Source organism: Leptodactylus fuscus, chromosome 9 (assembly GCF_031893055.1).
Source record: "Leptodactylus fuscus isolate aLepFus1 chromosome 9, aLepFus1.hap2, whole genome shotgun sequence".
In the NCBI taxonomy this organism is placed as follows: domain Eukaryota; kingdom Metazoa; phylum Chordata; class Amphibia; order Anura; family Leptodactylidae; genus Leptodactylus; species Leptodactylus fuscus.
In genome coordinates this window covers 7,286,422-7,309,024 of record NC_134273.1, presented here as the reverse complement: position 1 = coordinate 7,309,024, position 22,603 = coordinate 7,286,422, and the positions used below count along the sequence as shown (strand labels likewise).

The following is a 22,603-nucleotide window of genomic DNA, read 5'->3' as shown; positions in this document are numbered from 1 at the left end:
ATAGATAGATAGATAGATAGATAGATAGAAGAAAAAATATGACAGTGACACAGAATGACGTCTTCTGAAATACATAAATACAGCACAATCCTTTCTTACCATCGTTGTCCTCAATGTCAGGATCGCACCCGGATGAGCTGGGGCTGGAGGACTCTCTGTACGGAGGGGGCAGCTTCATTGGTGGTGGAGGACCAGTAGGTACCGGAGAGGCGCTCTGTACACGTGGGGATACAGGACAGTGTTGGTGTGTGTTCACACAGTGGACAGACATGATAAATAACCATTGCTTACAGTGATAGAAAAACAAGAAAAGATGGAGATGGAAAACATGAAGCGCAGACACGGTGTCAGTATATACAGGCAGGAAATCCTCCTTACCAGGGAAGTCAAGTGATGGCTCTGCTATGGACAGGTGTAAGAAAAGAAATAGCTGGGGAGATATATAGAAAAAAAAATGGATAAAAAACTAAAGTCGAAAAATTAAAAGAAAATAATAGCTTTAAAAGACAAAGATAAAAAACTATTGAACAGGAAAAAAAAAAAAAGTCAGTCCATGAGTAGCGGGCTATTCATTACAATGTCGACTCAGCTGTAACCTTGGACAGCAAAAACATTCCACATAAAAATATCAATTGAAAAAAAAAAAGTCAGAAGAGCAAAAAGAAATAGACGGAATAGACGGGGACAACAAACCTCCACGGCCATGACGGGTGACTGCTTTGTGCTGCACTTCGGCCGTGTGCAAAAAAATAATGGCATTAATAGGCGGGAAAAAAAACCGTAAAAATAAACGGCGTTACCTGGCAGAGGCGCAGGCAGCGGGCACAGTACAGCCTCGGAGGATGGTGCCCAGTCCACATGGTAGCCTCATGGAGCAGGCAGCACAGAGCCCCCGGCCTCGTGTGTCACAGGACATCAGCTCGCTCGCAGGGTTATATTTGGATCACAAATAATAGGTTTTATTCAATTATGCATGGCTCGCGGCTAATAGCAAAAGGCACTTATGGAAGAAGGGAGTACGCTGTAACAAAAAGCCAGCGAGCACCGGAAGAGAACACAGGGCGCTTCTAAAAGAGACGGCGCTGAAATCGATCAAGTACCCACTGGAAGGGCCAAACAGGAGGAGGAACAAAGTTACATTACGGCTCTTATGTTTAGAATTCTGCAGATTCTTCCGGAAAAAGTTTAGTGAATACAACATGATCTGCCCAAAGTATAAAGACATGCTGGGAGGTGTAGTCCGTGGCATCAGAGATGGAGGAAGTAGCTAGAGTCTCCTACTGCTTGGGCTCAATATAGTTGGCTCCTAAAAATAAGCATCGGGCTCTGAGACAACGTGGGAGTCGGATATACTGATGGACAGAAAGGTGAGGGGAACCGAACAAGAATAATTTAAAGGGACAGAAGTTGTGTGACCATTGTGTCATGGTCCGAATTCTTAGAACTGTTGGTTGTTGCCCAATGACTTGCTGTACCAGGTAGAAAGGAACCAAATAGGTCACTGAGAAGGAGGAAGCGGGAACCAAACGTGACACATTGTACCTGGAAGAGAGGACATCAGGAGGAGAAGAAGCAAACATACAGCCGAGTACTGAAAGAAGGGGACATCAGGAGGAGAGGAACCAAACATACAGCCGAGTACTGGAAGAAGAGGACATCAGGAGGAGAGGAACCAAACATACAGGTAAGTACTGGAAGAAGAGGACATCAGGAGGAGAGGAACCAAACATACAGCCAAGTACTGGAAGAAGAGGACATCAGGAGGAGAGGAACCAAAGATACAGCTGAGTACTGGAAGAAGAGAACATCAGGAGGAGAGGAACCAAACATACAGCAGAGTACTGGAAGAAGAGGACATCAGGAGGAGAAGAACCAAAGATACAGCTGAGTACTGGAAGAAGAGAACATCAGGAGGAGAGGAACCAAAGATACAGGTAAGTACTGGAAGAAGAGGACATCAGGAGGAGAGGAACCAAACATACAGCCAAGTACTGGAAGAAGAGGACATCAGGAGGAGAGGAACCAAACATACAGCCAAGTACTGGAAGAAGAGAACATCAGGAGGAGAGGAACCAAAGATACAGGTAAGTACTGGAAGAAGAGGACATCAGGAGGAGAGGAACCAAACATACAGCCAAGTACTGGAAGAGGAGGACATCAGGAGAAGAACCAAACATACAGCAGAGTACTGGAAGAAGAGGCCATCAGGAGGAGAGGAACCAAAGATACAGCTGAATACTGGAAGAAGAGGCCATCAGGAGGAGAGGAACCAAACATACAGCTGAATACTGGAAGAAGAGGCCATCAGGAGGAGAGGAACCAAACATACAGCAGAGTACTGGAAGAAGAGGCCATCAGGAGGAGAGGAACCAAACATACAGCTGAATACTGGAAGAAGAGGACATCAGGAGGAGAGGAACCAAACATACAGCTGAGTACTGAAAGAAGGGGACATCAGGAGGAGAGGAACCAAAGTTACAGCCGAGTACTGGAAGAAGAGGACATCAGGAGGAGAGGAACCAAAGATACAGCTGAATACTAGAAGAAGAGAACATCAGGAGGAGAGGAACCAAACATACAGCCAAGTACTGGAAGAAGAGGACATCAGGAGGAGAGGAACCAAACATACAGCCAAGTACTGGAAGAAGAGGACATCAGGAGGAGAGGAACCAAAGATACAGCTGAGTACTGGAAGAAGAGAACATCAGGAGGAGAAGAACCAAAGATACAGGTAAGTACTGGAAGAGGAGGACATCAGGAGAAGAACCAAACATACAGCAGAGTACTGGAAGAAGAGGACATCAGGAGTAAAGGAACCAAAGTTACAGCTGAATACTGGAAGAAGAGGACATCAGGAGGAGAGGAACCAAACATACAGCTGAGTACTGGAAGAAGAGGACATCAGGAGGAGAGGAACCAAACATACAGCAGAGTACTGGAAGAAGAGGACATCAGGAGGAGAGGAACCAAAGATACAGGTAAGTACTGGAAGAAGAGGACATCAGGAGGAGAGGAACCAAACATACAGCCAAGTACTGGAAGAAGAGGACATCAGGAGGAGAGGAACCAAAGATACAGCTGAGTACTGGAAGAAGAGAACATCAGGAGGAGAGGAACCAAAGATACAGGTAAGTACTGGAAGAGGAGGACATCAGGAGAAGAACCAAACATACAGCAGAGTACTGGAAGAAGAGGACATCAGGAGGAGAAGAACCAAACATACAGCCGAGTACTGGAAGAAGAGGACATCAGGAGTAAAGGAACCAAAGTTACAGCTGAATACTGGAAGAAGAGGACATCAGGAGGAGAGGAACCAAACATACAGCTGAGTACTGGAAGAAGAGGACATCAGGAGGAGAGGAACCAAAGATACAGGTAAGTACTGGAAGAAGAGGACATCAGGAGGAGAGGAACCAAACATACAGCCAAGTACTGGAAGAAGAGGACATCAGGAGGAGAGGAACCAAAGATACAGCTGAGTACTGGAAGAAGAGAACATCAGGAGGAGAGGAACCAAAGATACAGGTAAGTACTGGAAGAGGAGGACATCAGGAGAAGAACCAAACATACAGCAGAGTACTGGAAGAAGAGGACATCAGGAGTAAAGGAACCAAAGTTACAGCTGAATACTGGAAGAAGAGGACATCAGGAGGAGAGGAACCAAACATACAGCTGAGTACTGGAAGAAGAGGACATCAGGAGGAGAGGAACCAAACATACAGCTGAATACTGGAAGAAGAGAATATCAGGAGGAGAGGAACCAAACATACAGCAGAGTACTGGAAGAAGAGGACATCAGGAGGAGAGGAACCAAACATACAGCAGAGTACTGAAAGAAGGGGACATCAGGAGGAGAGGAACCAAAGATACAGCGGAGTACTGGAAGAAGAGGACATCAGGAGGAGAGGAACCAAACATACAGCTGAGTACTGAAAGAAGGGGACATCAGGAGGAGAGGAACCAAAGTTACAGCCTAGTACTGGAAGAAGAGGACATCAGGAGGAGAGGAACCAAAGATACAGCTGAATACTGGAAGAAGAGAACATCAGGAGGAGAGGAACCAAACATACAGCCAAGTACTGGAAGAAGAGGACATCAGGAGAAGAACCAAACATACAGCAGAGTACTGGAAGAAGAGGACATCAGGAGGAGAGGAACCAAACATACAGCAGAGTACTGGAAGAAGAGGACATCAGGAGGAGAGGAACCAAACATACAGCTGAATACTGGAAGAAGAGGACATCAGGAGGAGAGGAACCAAACATACAGCTGAGTACTGGAAGAAGAGGACATCAGGAGGAGAGGAACCAAACATACAGCAGAGTACTGGAAGAAGAGGACATCAGGAGGAGAGGAACCAAAGATACAGGTAAGTACTGGAAGAAGAGAACATCAGGAGGAGAGGAACCAAACATACAGCCGAGTACTGAAAGAAGGGGACATCAGGAGGAGAGGAACCAAAGATACAGCGGAGTACTGGAAGAAGAGGACATCAGGAGGAGAGGAACCAAACATACAGCCGAGTACTGAAAGAAGAGGACATCAGGAGGAGAGGAACCAAACATACAGCTGAGTACTGAAAGAAGGGGACATCAGGAGGAGAGGAACCAAAGTTACAGCCGAGTACTGGAAGAAGAGGACATCAGGAGGAGAGGAACCAAACATACAGCCGAGTACTGAAAGAAGAGGACATCAGGAGGAGAGGAACCAAACATACAGCTGAGTACTGAAAGAAGGGGACATCAGGAGGAGAGGAACCAAACATACAGCCGAGTACTGGAAGAAGAGGACATCAGGAGGAGAGGAATCAAACATACAGCTGAGTACTGGAAGAAGAGGACATCAGGAGGAGAGGAACCAAACATACAGCAGAGTACTGGAAGAAGAGGACATCAGGAGGAGAGGAACCAAAGATACAGCAGAGTACTGGAAGAAGAGGACATCAGGAGGAGAGGAACCAAAGTTACAGCTGAATACTGGAAGAAGAGGACATCAGGAGGAGAGGAACCAAACATACAGCTGAGTACTGGAAGAAGAGGACATCAGGAGGAGAGGAACCAAACATACAGCAGAGTACTGGAAGAAGAGGACATCAGGAGGAGAGGAACCAAAGATACAGGTAAGTACTGGAAGAAGAGAACATCAGGAGGAGAGGAACCAAACATACAGCCGAGTACTGAAAGAAGGGGACATCAGGAGGAGAGGAACCAAAGATACAGCGGAGTACTGGAAGAAGAGGACATCAGGAGGAGAGGAACCAAACATACAGCCGAGTACTGAAAGAAGAGGACATCAGGAGGAGAGGAACCAAACATACAGCTGAGTACTGAAAGAAGGGGACATCAGGAGGAGAGGAACCAAAGTTACAGCCGAGTACTGGAAGAAGAGGACATCAGGAGGAGAGGAACCAAACATACAGCCGAGTACTGAAAGAAGAGGACATCAGGAGGAGAGGAACCAAACATACAGCTGAGTACTGAAAGAAGGGGACATCAGGAGGAGAGGAACCAAACATACAGCTGAATACTGGAAGAAGAGGACATCAGGAGGAGAGGAACCAAACATACAGCTGAGTACTGAAAGAAGGGGACATCAGGAGGAGAGGAACCAAAGATACAGGTAAGTACTGGAAGAAGAGGACATCAGGAAGAGATGAACCAAACATACAGCCGAGTACTGGAAGAAGAGGACATCAGGAGGAGAGGAACCAAACATACAAGTAACTACTGGAAGAACGTTGTCAGATTTGTTGCTGGGAAATGACAAGGTGGAACCAAACATGTATTTGAGCTCCGGAAGAGAATGAACACAATATGTTACCTGGCACCAGGAAGAGGAAAACTAAATAGGCTGCTGGTTATCTGGAAAAGGAGAACCAAACATGCCGCAATGCAACAAGAAGAAGGGAAGCAAACATGTGAATAGGCACCTGGAAGAGGGGAGCTAGAGAATACTAATATACCAGTGGAGGATTAGGGGGCCAAGCACGCTGTAAGGGAACAGGATAAGGAGAACCAAAGAGGCCACTGGTTATTTAAAAAAGGAGATGAAACATGCAGCAGGCCACTAGAAGAGGACAACAGGAGGAGGTAACCAAACATGGTGCTGGAAGGAGACGAACCAAACAAGCCAATGGGCAACAGAGAGAGGGGAAGCAAATATATCAGGGGTCACCTACATAAGAAGAAGATGTAGATGGACGCCCAGAACCATGCTGCAGGGAACAATGGAGAGGGAACCCAATGTCTCCAATGGTCGCCGAACTGAACAATTTTTGCCTGGCCTATACTTTATATGGTTACGGTTTCGGCTCCACACTGCCCACCCCGTGCGGTCTGAACTACTGAGAACTGGAGGTTATGGAGTGCATGGCAAGGATCAATGACTTGTCCTCTCACAACTTTTGTCCTAAACTCCCATCCAAAAACTTTTCATGTTCTAATTAAAAAAAAAAAAAAAAAAACTTTGCAGCAATAAACACATGAAAATATGAGCTAAAAAAGTATCAGAAATGTAAGAGAGTCACAAATATCCAGCAGCGTCACATCGGATAAGTAATGAATGACATGCAATGAGGCGGCTGATTAACACTGATAATTACCGGGACCGGAGGCCGAGGAGCTGAATATCAATGTTATACTCTGGGAAATAAGATAATTGAATAAGTTCTTGTTTACTTAAGAGTGAGCGCCATCTGGAGACGCCGCAGAGAAGCCGAGCAGGAAAGAGGATAAAAACAGAAAAATAATAAAATTAGAACTTCATTAAAAATTAAAGAAAAATAAAGAATAGATGAGAGAAGAGATAATGAGAAGAAGTGTCCTAATGATGGAGAAAAGGAGCACAAGAGCCGAGACACGGCAAGAAGAAGCTCATAGATCATGATGGAGAAGACATCTGAGAGGTATAAAAAATGTAATGTCCAAAAATCCTGTACTGATCCTGAGATATCCTGTATTATACTGCAGAGCTGCGCTCACTATTCTGCTGGTGCAGTCACTGTGTACATACATTACATTACTTATCCTGTATTATACTCCAGAGCTGCGCTCACTATTCTGCTGGTGCAGTCACTGTGTACATACATTACATTACTTATCCTGTATTATACTCCAGAGCTGCGCTCACTATTCTGCTGGTACAGTCACTGTGTACATACATTACATTACTTATCCTGTATTATACTCCAGAGCTGCACTCACTATTCTGCTGGTGCAGTCACTATGTACATACATTACATTACTTATCCTGTATTATACTCCAGAGCTGCGCTCACTATTCTGCTGGTGCAGTCACTGTGTACATACATTACATTACTTATCCTGTATTATACTCCAGAGCTGCGCTCACTATTCTGCTGGTACAGTCACTGTGTACATACATTACATTACTTATCCTGTATTATACTCCAGAGCTGCGCTCACTATTCTGCTGATGCAGTCACTGTGTACATACATTACATTACTTATCCTGTATTATACTCCAGAGCTGCGCTCACTATTATGCTGGTGCAGTCACTGTGTACATACATTACATTACTTATCCTGTATTATACTCCAGAGCTGCACTCACTATTCTGCTGGTGCAGTCACTGTGTACATACATTACATTACTTATCCTGTATTATACTGCAGAGCTGCGCTCACTATTCTGCTGGTACAGTCACTGTGTGCATATATTACATTACTTATCCTCTGCTGATCCTGAGTTACATCCTGTATTATACACTGGAGCTATACCAGCAGAATAGTGAGCACAGCTCTGGAGTATAATACAGTGACAGTACAGGATAGTATGTGCTACAGTTATGAGGAATATATTGTACATTGGGGAACACTCCCTATTAGTTACCTGTGGACTGGACTCCGCGCTCCCCTTGTTTGCTGGTTTCACAATAGACAGCAGCTGAAATAGACAAGAGCCCGGAGGGACGGTCAGACAAGGAGACAGATTTGGTAGTGCACAACAAAAAATAATTTTATCGCTTGTGTGATTTTCCTAAAAAAAGAGCAAGCAAACTTTAGCAACTAATTGTATTACTGTAATGCATTAATAAGAAGTGACCTGTAAGCAGTTTAGACTGACACACTCCTGCAGTTCTGTGTATACAGTTCTTATAGAGACTGTTGTTCCTCCATGGTCACAGACTACTGACAGGCCCCATGTAGTCTGACCCCGCAGACTGCAACACTCTAAGCAAGGAGGTCTCGTGGGAATAACTACTGACCGGAGGGGGGAGGGTAAAGAAGGGATCCGACAGGTTACATTTTAGTCTGTTGCCATATAATCCTACAGGTCTCCACTGCAGCAGCCATATTGTCTCTGACCGGGGTACGGTGGCCGGTTACTACTCACCCGTGGAGCGGCTGACAAACTCTGAATGACAAAGACGACGGGATTTCCAGAATTCTTAATGGCCTCTACGGCTTCATCGTGTGTAGCGTTTCTGAGATCGACGCCGGATACCTGGAAATGACATTCAGACCAATGAACGTGGAGACTATGGGAAGGGGGGGCAACAGTGGGGGTCAAGCAATAGGATAGTTGCAAGTATCTCTACAAACAGCTCCCATATCTCAGGGTCCGCTGATGGGATTGGGGCCGAGCTATGGTCACCCAGTTTGGTTTCTTATAGTTGCACTCACTTCCAGAATTTTATCTCCGGTCTTTAGCGCCTTGGTCTTCCCCGCCGGACTCTCCTCCAGGACCTGCTTGATAAAGATCCCCTTCAGCTCCTCGCCATTCTTCAGGCGTTTTATGATGGTCTGTCCCCCGACAATACTGATCCCCAGAGAAACCTGCGGCTCTCTCCAAATCTCAACTCTGAAGATCAGAACACACGGTACGGTCAGATAATGTGAAACAGGGAGATACACACAACTAAAATGTCCATAAATATCAGGTCGATGGGGGTCCGACACCCAGCACTATCAGACCGGTGGGGGTCTGACACCCAGCCCTATCACATCGGTGGGGGTCCGACACCCAGCACAATCAGATCGGTGGGGGTCCGACACCCAGCCCTATGAGATCAGTGGGGGGTCCGACACCCAGCCCTATGAGATCGGTGGGGGGTCCGACACCCAGCACTATCAGATCGGTGGGGGTCCGACACCCAGCACTATCAGATCGGTGGGGGTCCGACACCCGCACTATCAGATTGGTGGGGGTCCAACACCCAGCACTATCAGATTGGAGGGGGTCCAAACCCAGCACTATTCACCATGAACTGTTTGAAGAGGCTGTAACATTTGGAGTACTGCAGTTTCGTGACTACTTATCAAGCACAGCGCCGTACATTGTATAGTGGCTGTACTTGGTATTACAACTCAGCCCCATCCACTTCCATTGGACTGAATGTCAAACAGGCCATGTGACTAATATGATGTCACATGACCCAAGAGGCAGACGCGGTACTCACTGGAGTGACTTTGCTGCTGCGGAATCGGATGCCCCCTGATCTCTCATTTACAATCTATCCTAAGGAGGGGTCATTAAGATTTTAGTTCAAGAAAACCCCTTTAATGCATCTTAGACTACAAGCCATGTGGGTGAGATCTTAAAGGGAACGCATTACCAGAAAATAATTCAATTCTTAAAACAAAGTTTTAATGTTAAAAAAAAAAAAAAAAAAAGAATTTTTGACAATAACAAAGAATTTTCCATCTAAAGTCCTATGTGAAGAAATGTTAACTCTGATGGTCACGCCTAATAATAGACTGACACTGGCCAAGTCTGAAAGTGTTTTCTTTGCAGCAGTTACCTCATTTACACCATTTATCTATAGATAACACCACTGACCCATCATTAAAGACCCTCAACAGATTCCTCAAGTCATATATCTGCAGATTTTCTGTGAAATTGCACCAAAAATCGCCCTTGTATTTGCAGTGTAACCCCCTCCTATACCAAAAATGATCTATAAATAATCCATGACTTACACACGGGGAGCCCCCCAATGGCTGAATGCCGGGGTCTCCTCTCCTTCCCCTTCTTCTCGCTCAGGCAGGTCACTAAAAGAAGAAAGTTTGGATATGTAAGTGGTGAGATCTTTACTTGCCATCTGCTTCCCTCCATGGTGGGCTCGGTAGGACTTGGCTATGACCAGTGACCCCGGCTTAGCCGCAGAGTCTATTGGATTGTGGAACGTCTCAGTCTATACAATGGTTTCATATTTGTATCTTATACATCGTAATTGTCAATACTTTCTGTAACAAAGTAACACTGTGATGACACTGCGGGGACGCTATTACAGGCTGCAGCTAGGGGGCAGTACTGGGCTGTGCTTTAGAGAAAGGCATAGCAAAATCAGATGCGGATCTATAGACACTGGCTGTGGGGATCTGATATAAGGTTTGGCCGTACAGCTCGTATAGATGAAGCACATTGTCTGTGTCGAAAAAATGTGCAATAGGCAGAATCTGTCTCCAAATCACTTGTACACCTCACAGCAACGTGTAATAGTACCCATAGGGTAAGCCCGACAAATCCTACGGAAAATCTGTGCAAGCTAAAGGCAATTTTTTTTTCATTGTGCAGCAGATTTCTCCCCACACATTTATTGGGTGACACTGCGGCCACAACAGTATGAGCACGTAGGTTTCCGGTAAATGTGATTTTAGGAGTCCCAGCCACCTGTATTGTACTGCAAACCTGCAGCTCCTGGGCCTGGACTTACTGGACACAAACCTAATACAGAACATGCCATAGAAAATACAGCAGACAGCGCCACCTACAGGGCACAGAGAAAAAGACAGATCTACTGAGCCTAGAACTAGACATGCGGCCCCTTCAGCTTCTTCCCCCTATCAGTGTCACTCAGCAATGTCAGAATTACCCCAATAAACCCCAATCCCTGACACAGAGCTGGGGCTGAGCGGCAAGGTTTCAGAAAATGAATCCAATGACGTGGCGACGCCTTTGACCTGCGCTCTGACCCCTCAATGGTTTATACACCAAGGTTACGACTTGGAATACCTATTTAATCTCTGTGCACGACAAACCGCTCCACAGCTCTGCTTACTGTCAGTGAATGAACATCACTACAGACTTGATACTTCTCACAGCTGCAGATTTGGTACAATTGTATCCTACGGAAACAAGTCTCTTACTTCAGTTTTGTAATGTTCTGCACTGATACATTGAGGGAAAGTTCCTATACCATCAATAATATCCTGCTGGCTCATCACCAGGGGCAAAAGACCTCCCCTCCATAAGCGGTCTATAAGCCGAAATAAACAGTTGTGTATACAACTTTCCAAGGTGAGAAGCTCTCTTGTCATATTGATCATCTTATTTTACCGTACCTCACCATATGCAGCTCGGTGCTGTTCTCTGTTTATCTGCATCAATAATATGGAGAACATTTTGTGAAAGGGTCTGTGTTGCGCCCAATGTGCATAACATCTCCCATTCTGCGCCGGGCTCGCCACTTTACACTGACTGGCGCAGATTTTCATTGCGACACAAGGTCAGAATTTCATGAGAATTCCGGTGCCCCTTGCGTCAAACATGTGCCACGTTATCCCCCATCTAGGCTAGAGAACTGTAATGGGATAATACATTTTCCTTATTGTATTGGTGCAGTTTCCGGAATGGTGTGAACATCAGGTGAGTGATGCAGCCTCCGAACTTATAATGCACAGCGCCATACATTGTATAGTGGCTGTTCTTTGAATTACAGCTCAGCCCCACTCACTTGAACGAGACTGAACTGCAAAAAAGCTACACAAATGACAAATGTGACATCACATGGCCTGTGAAATGGATGCAGCACCCCAGGAGCGCCGCCGCTACTATCCGTGGTCAAACCGCCCATATCCTAAGGATGAGTCATCAAGTAACCAGTCCCAAAAAAACCCTTTAAAGTATTTGGTCAAGGTCTTCCGATTCCAATTCCAACAACACCTATTCCCCGACAGCAAGCAGAGATCTATAAATGGTGGAAAGTGAAACACAAATTATATTACAAAGTCGCAGAACTTTTCATCCCATTAGGTAAGACGCCCATAAAGTTCCACAAAGTCCCAAAAGACGTTTTTTTAATGGACTGCAACAATCCGTCAAACCCTGGGCTGCCGGTGGGGTTCAGCGAGCGGCTCCGACAGTCTCGGAAACTCTCGAGCTGCCCTCCTGATTAAAACATATAACAAAAAAAAAAAGCATAAAATCCTCCCCAGAGGAGATGAGACACTAAAAGTTGATTGGCAAAAGCCGTTAATGGGACTGCACAATATCCTTCGCAAACCCAATTTATCATTCTATTACGGAGTCAGAAGTAGCGAGCTCATTATATCCCCATAAAATTATACGTCTCCTGAAATGATGCGAACAAAAACACAATAACGTTTTATGAGCTCCCCCTTACAAAAGCCAAATAGATCAAGTCGCGCAATCTCCGAATGAGTGATGTCGTTCCTCCAGAAGACCCTGGCTGTTTGCAGAAGGCCCCACGCCGCCGAACCCCGATTTCAACAAAGCCGAGAGCAGTAAAAAAAAAGAAAAAAAATGTGCAAAAATTCTAGATTTATTACGGTTTTATTAATCACTAATGAGGCGATAAAATAAAAGTTACTGCACGTCTATAAAATACATGGATGGGTAATGTCTGCCGTTCACTGCGTCTCCCGGCTATTAAAGGGGGCCCCTGCTTTAGGAAATCCTTTCATATAATGCAGGTGATTTGGAGTTAATAGAGTCGGGTCCTCTGCTCAGGATCCTTAGCGCTCAGCCAAAGTAGAGAGTAACCTGTGACAAAGAGTGTCTGTCGCTCTGGAGGACCCATCCTGTGCCACACAGACAACTCATATGAATGGACATGGTGTAATACTTCCTCTCTCCTGGGGTGGCGCTGCAGCAACAACAGCTGATCCCTAGGAGGGTCCCAGTTGGTGTTTTGCTTTGAGGTCAGCTTATTGGCAAGGGATAGTCCAAAGCGGAGGTCCCCTTTAACATATATCACCAATGCACATAGATGATGCTTATTAGATTGGTAGGTCACCAACCACTTGAGCACCCCGAACTACTGCTGCCCTGACTCTGACGCCCTTTAGCCTACCTCCACTTGCTGTGGTAGGGAAGAGCCACTGACCATGTCTGTTGTCAGAACAGGGTATGGCAGTTCCCCTTTAAGTGTTCACTAGAGCCCTAACAGTCCAGTCCCCAATGATTAATCACGTTACATCTATCTGGCCTATACTAGAAATGGTGGCAGCTTACCAAAGAAGGAGCTGTCTATAGAAATCCCCCTGGTGAAGAGCTCCCCCTAGTGGTGGCTACACTTTACCATACTATATAAAATGTTTGCACAAAACTATATAAGAAGTCAAGATAAAGAAAAAGAAGTGAAATCGTAATATCTGAATACGATCACCTACGTGGTCTGAGGATGCCGAATCCCGGCGCTTCGCTCTGTTCTGTGGGTCATCTCCAAAGTGATGGCATCTGGATCAAAAATGACAGTCGGTTCTTTTAGGGAAGGGATTTCACCTGCAGTGTAACACATAGTATATACTGGATTAGACAATGTACAGCTACTATAGCATTACAGCACCTACACTGTATATAGCAGCCTGTATTCTGTCTATAGGGCAGCAGATACAGACTGCCATGTCACATGCTGCAGGGAAGCTGCACAAGGCTCACCAGTGGCTGTGACAATAGATATGTGACGGTATTATACACCTGTGTATCTACAGACCTGTTCAGATGAATGGACAGAGCTGCAGTACCAGACAAAGCCCCATCTGCTTGGACATTACTTTGTACGAGGTTATGGCAACACCACTGAGTGCTGCGACCCCTCTGTATTACCGGCAGCAAAGGCACCTTGAAGATATTGAATCTGCAAACATCTCCCCATATCTCAGCATCCTGCTCTCCAGTGTGTGGATTCCACAGACATCTCCACATATCTCAGCATCCTGCTCTGGATTCCACAGACATCTCCACATATCTCAGCTTCATTCTCTATAGTCTGCAAACGTACTTACAACCCTGCTTCTCGTATCTTATAATATCCCACTCCGTTTCCCGCTCCGCATTGTGTAGACCTTGCACACAGCTTATCCTACCTTAGCTTTGTGTAGTAAATCCTGTTGACCATGCATATAGCGCCTTATACCTCTGCTTCCTACAGCTCCTCATATCTTAGGGCTCCAGTGAGGGTGATGTATACGGGGATTACATTTTTTAGGTTTTGCACTGGTGTTTTTTCCCCCCCCATACCATGTCAGGTACTAACCTTTGTCCACACCTAAATCTAGGTTTACTTCCTCCGGGCTGTGGATATTGGCATCATACGTGTTCACGGTACGGAGAGGCAGTGACTGCGGTCCTGAGTCACTCAGGTCTCCATACTAGAAAAGTTAAAGAAACAATCACAACATTAACCCTTGTGATTCCTATATACCAGGGGTAGGGAACGTACGGCTCTCCAGCTGTTGCAAAACTACAACTCCCAGCATGCATACTTGCTCCGCTGTTCTGGGAACTCCCATGGAAGTGAATGGAGCATGCTGGGAGTTGTAGTTTCACAGCAGCTGGAGAACCAAAGGTTCCCTACCCCTGCTATATACTATACAAATGTATATAAAGCACATCTTTATTCCTCCTCTTATAACATGGATAGAATTCCCTCTGCCGCTCTGAGAGGAGAAGTATGATACACAGACATCCACTGTCAGAAAGGAGCCATCTAGTGGCAAAAGCAGCATATAGTCAATTAGATGTTCTGGGAAGAGACTGTGGCTCAAAAGGAGCCACAATCACTACCCTGTTTCCCCAAAAGATAAGTCATCCCCTGAAAGTAAGTCATAGCAGAGGTTTTGATGAATTGTCTAATATAAGGCACCCCTGAAAGTAAGACATCCTTTCTGCGCAAAGATTGTATGAAGAAAAACATTGCAGGCTGAACACTGCGTGATGTTCCATGTGCACAGGTATGCCGGCTGCTGACGCCACTGCGATATGTTGTATCCAATGTTCCTGCTGCTGTAAGATGAGCTAGGAGATGGCGGCTGTACATACACTGAGCATTGTATATGGCGGGGGGTCCACTCTCCCAGCTCATCCCACAGCAGCAGGAACAGTGGATACAACGTAGGGTAACCGCAGATAGGGTGGTCTAGGCCAGATAAAGAAGGAAAGGGAAATAAATGCTAAAATGTACAGAAGGAGAGGCTGAGGATTCTGAGGAGTTTTGTGGGGCGGGGGAGTCCATACTAAGCTTTTGCACCAGGGCCTGTGAACCTTTACACTGGTACAAGATGGAAAAAGAGTAAGGACATCAAAGACCATCTGACAGTAAGGGGTTCAAATGGCAATACTGACGATCGCCCCCTAGTATATCAATACCATGCACCTATCCTTATTCCAAATAGTATCCTTGAAGGTTGTCCCCTAGTGGCAAAACAGGGACCTACATATGACAATAAACCGTATATAGGTGGCCAATAAATGTACATAGTGTTGTACAACGTAACATAAGGGAGAAGGGGGAGAAAGAATACAGAGTTGTGACTATTGTATGGCGCCCACATCATCCAAACAGTATCCCTGATTACAATAAAATGTACCCCATCCTTAGGTGTCCCATACACGAGTGGGGTACAAGACTGAGAAGAGAAGAAGAGTAAGGAAGTCCGAGGAGCTCTCACTATTTGACATTATGGGGTCCACATCTTCCAAAAGCTCGCCCTGAAGATCGCCCCCTAGTGTGGTAACGGGCAGGTTAGACTTTTACGTGTGTAGGGGATGAAGATCTGCACATCAACAATGGAGCCTTGGGAAACTGCTCCAAATCATGTATACTGCTTAAAGGGGCATAAATAACATATTATCATATATCCCTTAAAGTACAAATCCTGACAGGCCTGCGGCCATTCCCTCCATTACCCTTTGGGACCTGCAGACACAACTCCTCAGAGTCCACACGAAAAACTACAACATCAGGATTAATGAATAAGACGAGTCAATAAAGTGTGCGACGGACGTGCGGCGTGATCAATAACTACATTTAGAGGATGACAGGTAGCTCATAAATATTCACCCGGCGTTGGGCGAATAACATTTTTTTGCATTCAATCAGATGGTGATTTGCGCGGCTCTGAAGCACTTACAAGCTTGCAATTTTGGTGAATCAATGAATAACTTTGTGACCACTTTTTTTCCCCCCCTCCCCTAAGAAACTAATCTGATGGTAGAAAAGAAAAGGGGGAAGGAGACAGACGGGGTCCGGAGCGATAAATCAGTCAGGGAGAAAAGAAGAGCATTATCTGGGCCAGACAATCTCCTAATCAGTTGAATGGCCAACTCCCATATAGGCTGTGAATACGTACGCCAGCGGCGGCATCGTCTAGCCATGCCTGGGAGGAAGACGTGTCCTGGACGGAGGGAGGTGGAATCCCATTATAATGCAGACGATGCCCATCATTGTCTGGAGGAGAGGCGTCTTGTTGGGTGTCCTCATCATCCACCAGCATCTCTCTTTCTTCCAGAAATCCTTCCATTTCGTGCATTTCCCACGATTCTTGTGAAGGGTCGGGATTATTGTGCAGGATGTTAAAGGCTGGCCCCATCGCCAGGGACGGCTCGTCTACAAGCTCCTCTATGAATGGCTCCTCTTGGAATTTCTCCTACAAACAAAAAAAAAAAAAATATGATAAATAGCAAAACGCCAAAGAAAAAGTTTGGATGAATCAATACAGACACCATCTGGTGCAGGGGACATCTTAAAGGGGCGGGTGACCCAGTGGGCAGACATGATCTAGCGCTCCACTGCCACCAGATTATTCAGGCGACCATCACGTAGAAATACTCCGAGATTGTTCAGACATTCGGGAAGATATTCTAACAATAAGACAAAGCCCAATATTTGGGGCACCTTTAAGTAAACTGTCTTTGTTACCCATATGGGCAACGGGGCACATAAAGGTGCGGTATATAATGGGCCTCATTCATACTTGCCAACTCTCTCGGAACGGTCAGGAGGCTCGAATATTCTGTAGAGGGGTACTTTATCCCCAAAATGTGCACATTTCGGTGCTCGCGTCACGTAAAGAGTATGCAGCCGCCATAGCACGTTGTTCTCTCAGATGAGTACCTGCTGAATTGGTTTCTCATAGTGACCAATCACAGCACAGCTTTCATTTTGTATTCTTCTCCTGAGAACTGAAAGCTTTGCCCTGATTGGTTGCTACGGGCACCTAGGAGTTTCTATAAAGCTGCCCCACATACTAGGCCTTGTTTGTGAAACCTGTAAGACGGCCTTTGTTGTCCATGGCAACCAATCACAGCGCAGCTTTCATTTTTCAGGCACACAATACAAAATGAGAGCTGCGCTGTGATTGGTTGCTGCAAAATCAGACAGACAACCAAAACAGATTCGCTTTTTAGCAAATTTTATATATATATATATATATATATATATATATATATATATATATATATATATATATATCATAATATAATAAAATAAAAAAAAATAAAAAATATATATATATATATATATATATATATATATATATAATTTGTTCTATTTTTTATTTAATTAATATATTTATTTAGATACAGTATATTTATATATTTTCTATAATAAAAAAAAAAAAAAAAAAAAAAAATATTGTCAGTAAACAGCTCCACACACGTCTCTAGGCTCAGGGGTGTTGCTATAGGGGGTGAGAGGTAGCAGTTGAAACTGGGCACTGGACCCAAAAAGATGTCTCTGCCCCATAATATATGCCATTATTCTAAATGGTACAGTGTAGGTAAGGACCCCATTACAGATTTTGCATGGGGGGCCCAGGAGCTTCAGTTTGCACCTCTGTCTAGGCAGTATATGGTATCGCAGCTTCGGTTCACATCTGCACTGGAGACTCCGCACCAGAAAAGTTGGAGAGATAAGTCCTGTATGGAGGATTCAGCATAAAAAAATGGAGGAAACCCAACAGACACCCAGCAGACCCCAGTATACGCTAGTCTATGTGGTCTGGGGTATCCGCCATTTTAGCAGTCCAGTTCTACGTCATTTGGGTCCACCAAGGAAGAGGGAGGGCCCAGCACAGGTGTGAACATGGTCTAATCCACATTTCTGAAATTACCACAACTTTGACATCTTGGCAATTCACAGCAGTGCACGGATTTTACCACGCACAAGCAAATAAAAGCTGCCATGGAACCCTAACCCTCTAACCCTAACCCTCTACCCTCTAACCCCAACCCACAAATATGTGCTAGCTGTTTTTCACCTATTCATTTCTATTACAAATTGTACAGTGCTGCGGAATATGTTGGCGCTATATAAATAAAATGTATTATTATTATTATTATGACCACATACACAGTCCCGTGTACAGGCCGCGAGCCAAGCCTAATCACGAGCCGGCTACACGCACATGATCATATTTAGCCTTAGAATGATCTCCGTATTAACACCGTGTACAGAAAGCTCCTGAGCGCCCCCTAAGTGTGGCTATAAGCAGATAGAACACTTATGTGATCCTGTCCATGCAGTGGATTTGGAACTCCGTATCACATAGGTGCTTAAGGGGATGGTGCAGGTTAAAAGGGTTCTCTGCGACATCCTCTGAGCCCTGGACTACACAATACAGAAGACTATATTTTATGAGGATCTAGTTGCACGCTGGAAACAAGCACCATTCTGTAAGACTTTCTGGATTATCGGAGGCCGGGTTAAAGGAAGTTTATGGTATATAGAAATAGAAGCCATATTTACATGGTAGAACCGCGCTGTCGGCGATGGGTCGTCCACCGCTAATTCCACAGAATCCTCCGATTCCCCGACCAGCGGGATATACACGTGGTCAGCTTTCATATCAGACTGGTAGGAAAAAATAGAACAATAATTTGTGAATAAAATGGGCCAGTATTAAAGAACGCACCCCTCATCATCCTCCGATTTCACACTGTATTATAAGGGAGCTAGCCCTGCGTTATACCAAAGCTTTGTAATCATTCCGATAATCCAGAACAACAAGCCATGAACAGTCTAGATGAATACTCACCCCAGAACTGGAACATTACAAGGGGGAGAGAGCCGGACTCGCCTTTTTCGCTCCACTCACCCAACATATCTATTATGCTAGGTGACAACCAATAGGTCTGCCTTTGGAGCTCCCACAGTGGTTGTCACCCAGCTTTCCAAGGCTCCCGAGCGGCAAATTTAATCATGTAGTAATCTGACCTGGTTATAATCAGGTAGGTTTAACATTTGAGCCAGAAAAGGACGTGGATTCCTAGGGGGATCTCCCTTAAATTTTAGGATCACATCTTGCACCTTCCTGATCACAGTCGGGGTTCTCCACAAGGCTAGTAGTTAGTTTTCTATAGTATCAGAGCAGATACTGGTTAGTAAAAGTTAGTAGGAGTGACCAATAGGACGCCTTCACCACCATGCTTTAGTACTTAAAGGGGTCTTCTACTGCTGTACTTGTGTCTGAGCCATCTACTAGGCCAAACCATGGCAGTTTAGGATGTAAAGGGGGCCGGGGCTATGCTAAGCCTTAGTAGGGGACCCAGTTCACAAGATAAAATTTCAGGTAGGGTCCTTTAATATTGTCACAGCGGTGTGTGTGTGTGTGTGTGTGTGTGTGTGTGTGTGTGTGTGTGTGGGGGGGGGGGATCAGAGTGTCCAGTATCATGTGTCTGGATGGGGAGCGTGCATTACAACATAGATGAAGTGCAGGAAGCCGCACTAAAATTATCTAAACTTGTACCGGGGAGGACCTTTGCATCTTTCAACAGGTACCGCACCACTGATTCAGGTGCAGTTGGAATTTTTTATCTAGCCCCCACCTATCCTGAGCCATTGGTGCCATTAGTTCCAGCACCCAATAAAACAATTAGGTTCTCTACTTTCAGATGGGCGGTCCTTAATTACAGCAAGAAACAAAGCCCGCCCACCTGATGACAGAGAGCCTAACATATTGGGTGCTGAACTAACACCATCAATTGCTCAGGGGTGGTGGGGGATAGAGGAAAAAATTCCAACTGTGTCAGAATCAGCAGAGTGGCACCTATTGAAGGATGCAAAGAGTTAGGGTTGATGGATGTGGTGAAAGGTCACCTTTAACTAGCCCCTCTACCCATAAAACCCAAAATAGCCTCCCCTTGTGACCCGCAATACGATGGGCTGCCCTACGGCATAATCGTATAATCTATTACAATTCTTCACCGTTTTTAAGATCTCTGCTTCCTTTTAGGTCTGAGGGTTTGTTACTATTGTATCTGGTCCAGAACATCCCCGTGAGCTGATCCATTCAGTAGCTTTCACCTGTTGTTACAATGCATCAGTGCAGGATAGGGTAGGTTCACACCATTGTCGGCTGCATGCTGCGCTGGTTCATCGGAGGACCAGAACAATAGACAGATGGACTACTAAAATAGTGTTTAAATACAGAGCCCGATGGACCCCACTGACTAGAATATAACTGAAAGTAGTAAATAAAAATGTCTTATGGAGACTGACACAAATGTGAATGTCTGGACGTAGCAGTCTGGAGTCCAGGCCACTTACATACAGATGACTGTCTAAGTTAAATACAATTGTAACAAACCCTCAGCTGTGAGAAGTTAAGCAAGACGTTAAGTCCGTACAGGTTTTCCACTCTCTGGATAGAAACAGGCATGTTCTCCTTCATTGACAGCAAGCAGAGATCTTGGAAACAGTGCAGAATAGACACAAAGTCTGGCATAAAGTTGCAGAAGTTATCATAGAATGAATACATTGTATCAATCATAACATTCCCCTTTAAATGTGGACAAGTACAATCACGGATAATGATAAAAATCTGCAGTAAATTTGGGGGATTTCAGCATCTGGTTGGATTTGGCTTCTCTCCCAGGAGTCCCCTCATTTGTTAGATCTGGAGTTAGGAGGGAATATTGGGATTATCAGGAAGCCAGATGCTAATGATGCTGATATTTGGTAGACGTGACAGATTAGATGAGGATTTTGTGGTTTTTACAATTCATTGCACTGGGCCGAGGGATTCAGTTCTTACCACCAATGGTTTGCAAATGCCAATGCGGACTCTTCCCAGCGGCGCAGATGTTAATATTTGCACAGCCTCTTCCAGCGAAGCATTGTCCATAAAACTGTCATTTACAAAGACCAAGCGGTCACCAGGCAGAATCTGTCCGCTCTCCTCAGCCACACCACCTGCTAGCAGAGACTGAACCACAATCACCGTCCTTGCTGGATCCAAGGGATCCTGAAGATGGAGCCAAAAGCCAAAATAGTGAGAAAGACCAAGAAGGCAGCAGCTCATTGTACACACAGACAGGGAGAGTGCGGGGTTAATAACAGCACCGGGGTCAGCAGAGGTGAACCCCAGGCGGAAGCAGAAAGTAAAGGGGTGCAACGCAAATATATAGAGGGGTGCAAGAAGGTGGTTATATGCACAACACACACAATGCGGTAGGTTACTACAGAACACATGGGCATAGCAAATACATACAGTATAATATACAGTATATAGTTATATACACCCTGTGTGACCAGGTATTGATGATATATGTTCTATTTATACAGTATATAGTTATATCATGGTATATATACACACACACACACACACACACACACACACACACACACACAAACACAGTAGAACACATGGGCATACCAAATACATACAGTACATGCTACAATATACAGTATATGGTTATATCATGTTATATACACAATACCCGGTTACATGCTGTAACATACAGTATATACTTATATGTTGTTACTTGCACAATACCTGGTCATACAGGCTTAAAGGGGTTGGCTACTTTCAGACCAATATTGAGAGAAAAAGGTTATGGTTTGTATAATAAAAAGTTGTACAATTTTCCAATATACTTTCTGTATCAATTCCAAGCGGTTTTCTAGATTTTGGCTTGTTGTCATTCGTTCTGTTACTTCTAGAGGATAAAAGCCTGACCGTGGTCATGTGATATACGGTCCATGGTCATGTGATATACGGTCCATGGTCATGTGATGAGCACACACATAAATCACATGACCATGGTCAGAGTTCTTGAAGTAACAGAATGAATGACAGCAAGCCGAAATCTAGAAAACCATGAGGAATTGATACAGAGAGTAGATTGGAACATTGTATCTCTTTTTATTGTACAAACCATAACATTTGTTTCTCAATATTGGTCTGAAAGTAGCCAACCCCTTTACATTGTGTCACACGTATTAGGTCTGTATCAGCCTCTGATATTTTTGGTTGGACATACATATTATATACCCACTATAAACTACAAAGTATTTCAGGCTGAGCCGCAGGGTGACGCTGAGGCTCGCCATTCACTCTGGAGGACCCAGCACATGTAATACTTCCCTTCATCTGTGGGGGCGCTATAGGCAAACACAAACACTTGCTCCAAGACTACAGATTATCTCAAGAGTCTCAGGATTAGGAAAACCTTTGAGCCTATAATTCGGAGACCCTACATAAAGTAGACTCCCCCTTTAACTTGTAGCGTCTCATTTTCATTGGCAAATTAGACTCCCCCTGTAAAGCTTTTCTTTGCTTACTCTTCAAAAGCAATGTCCTCGAAATGGCTTCCACCGGAGACAAGTGAATTTACA

General features: G+C 44.9%; 1 protein-coding gene across 1 annotated transcript in view; it reads right to left on the bottom strand.

Moving 5' to 3' along the window:
• PATJ (PATJ crumbs cell polarity complex component) overlaps window positions 1-22,603 on the bottom strand; it is a 150,656-nt gene that overhangs the window by 73,375 nt on the left and 54,678 nt on the right. Inside the window, exons 19-28 of the mRNA XM_075287116.1 lie at window positions 21,021-21,230; window positions 18,734-18,838; window positions 16,338-16,634; window positions 14,243-14,357; window positions 13,377-13,488; window positions 9,942-10,013; window positions 8,646-8,823; window positions 8,356-8,466; window positions 7,852-7,905; window positions 100-214 (exon numbers count right to left, since the gene is read on the bottom strand). Of these exons, the coding sequence (XP_075143217.1) occupies window positions 100-214; window positions 7,852-7,905; window positions 8,356-8,466; window positions 8,646-8,823; window positions 9,942-10,013; window positions 13,377-13,488; window positions 14,243-14,357; window positions 16,338-16,634; window positions 18,734-18,838; window positions 21,021-21,230 (1,369 nt within the window). The remainder of the gene's footprint in view (window positions 1-99; window positions 215-7,851; window positions 7,906-8,355; window positions 8,467-8,645; window positions 8,824-9,941; window positions 10,014-13,376; window positions 13,489-14,242; window positions 14,358-16,337; window positions 16,635-18,733; window positions 18,839-21,020; window positions 21,231-22,603) is intronic.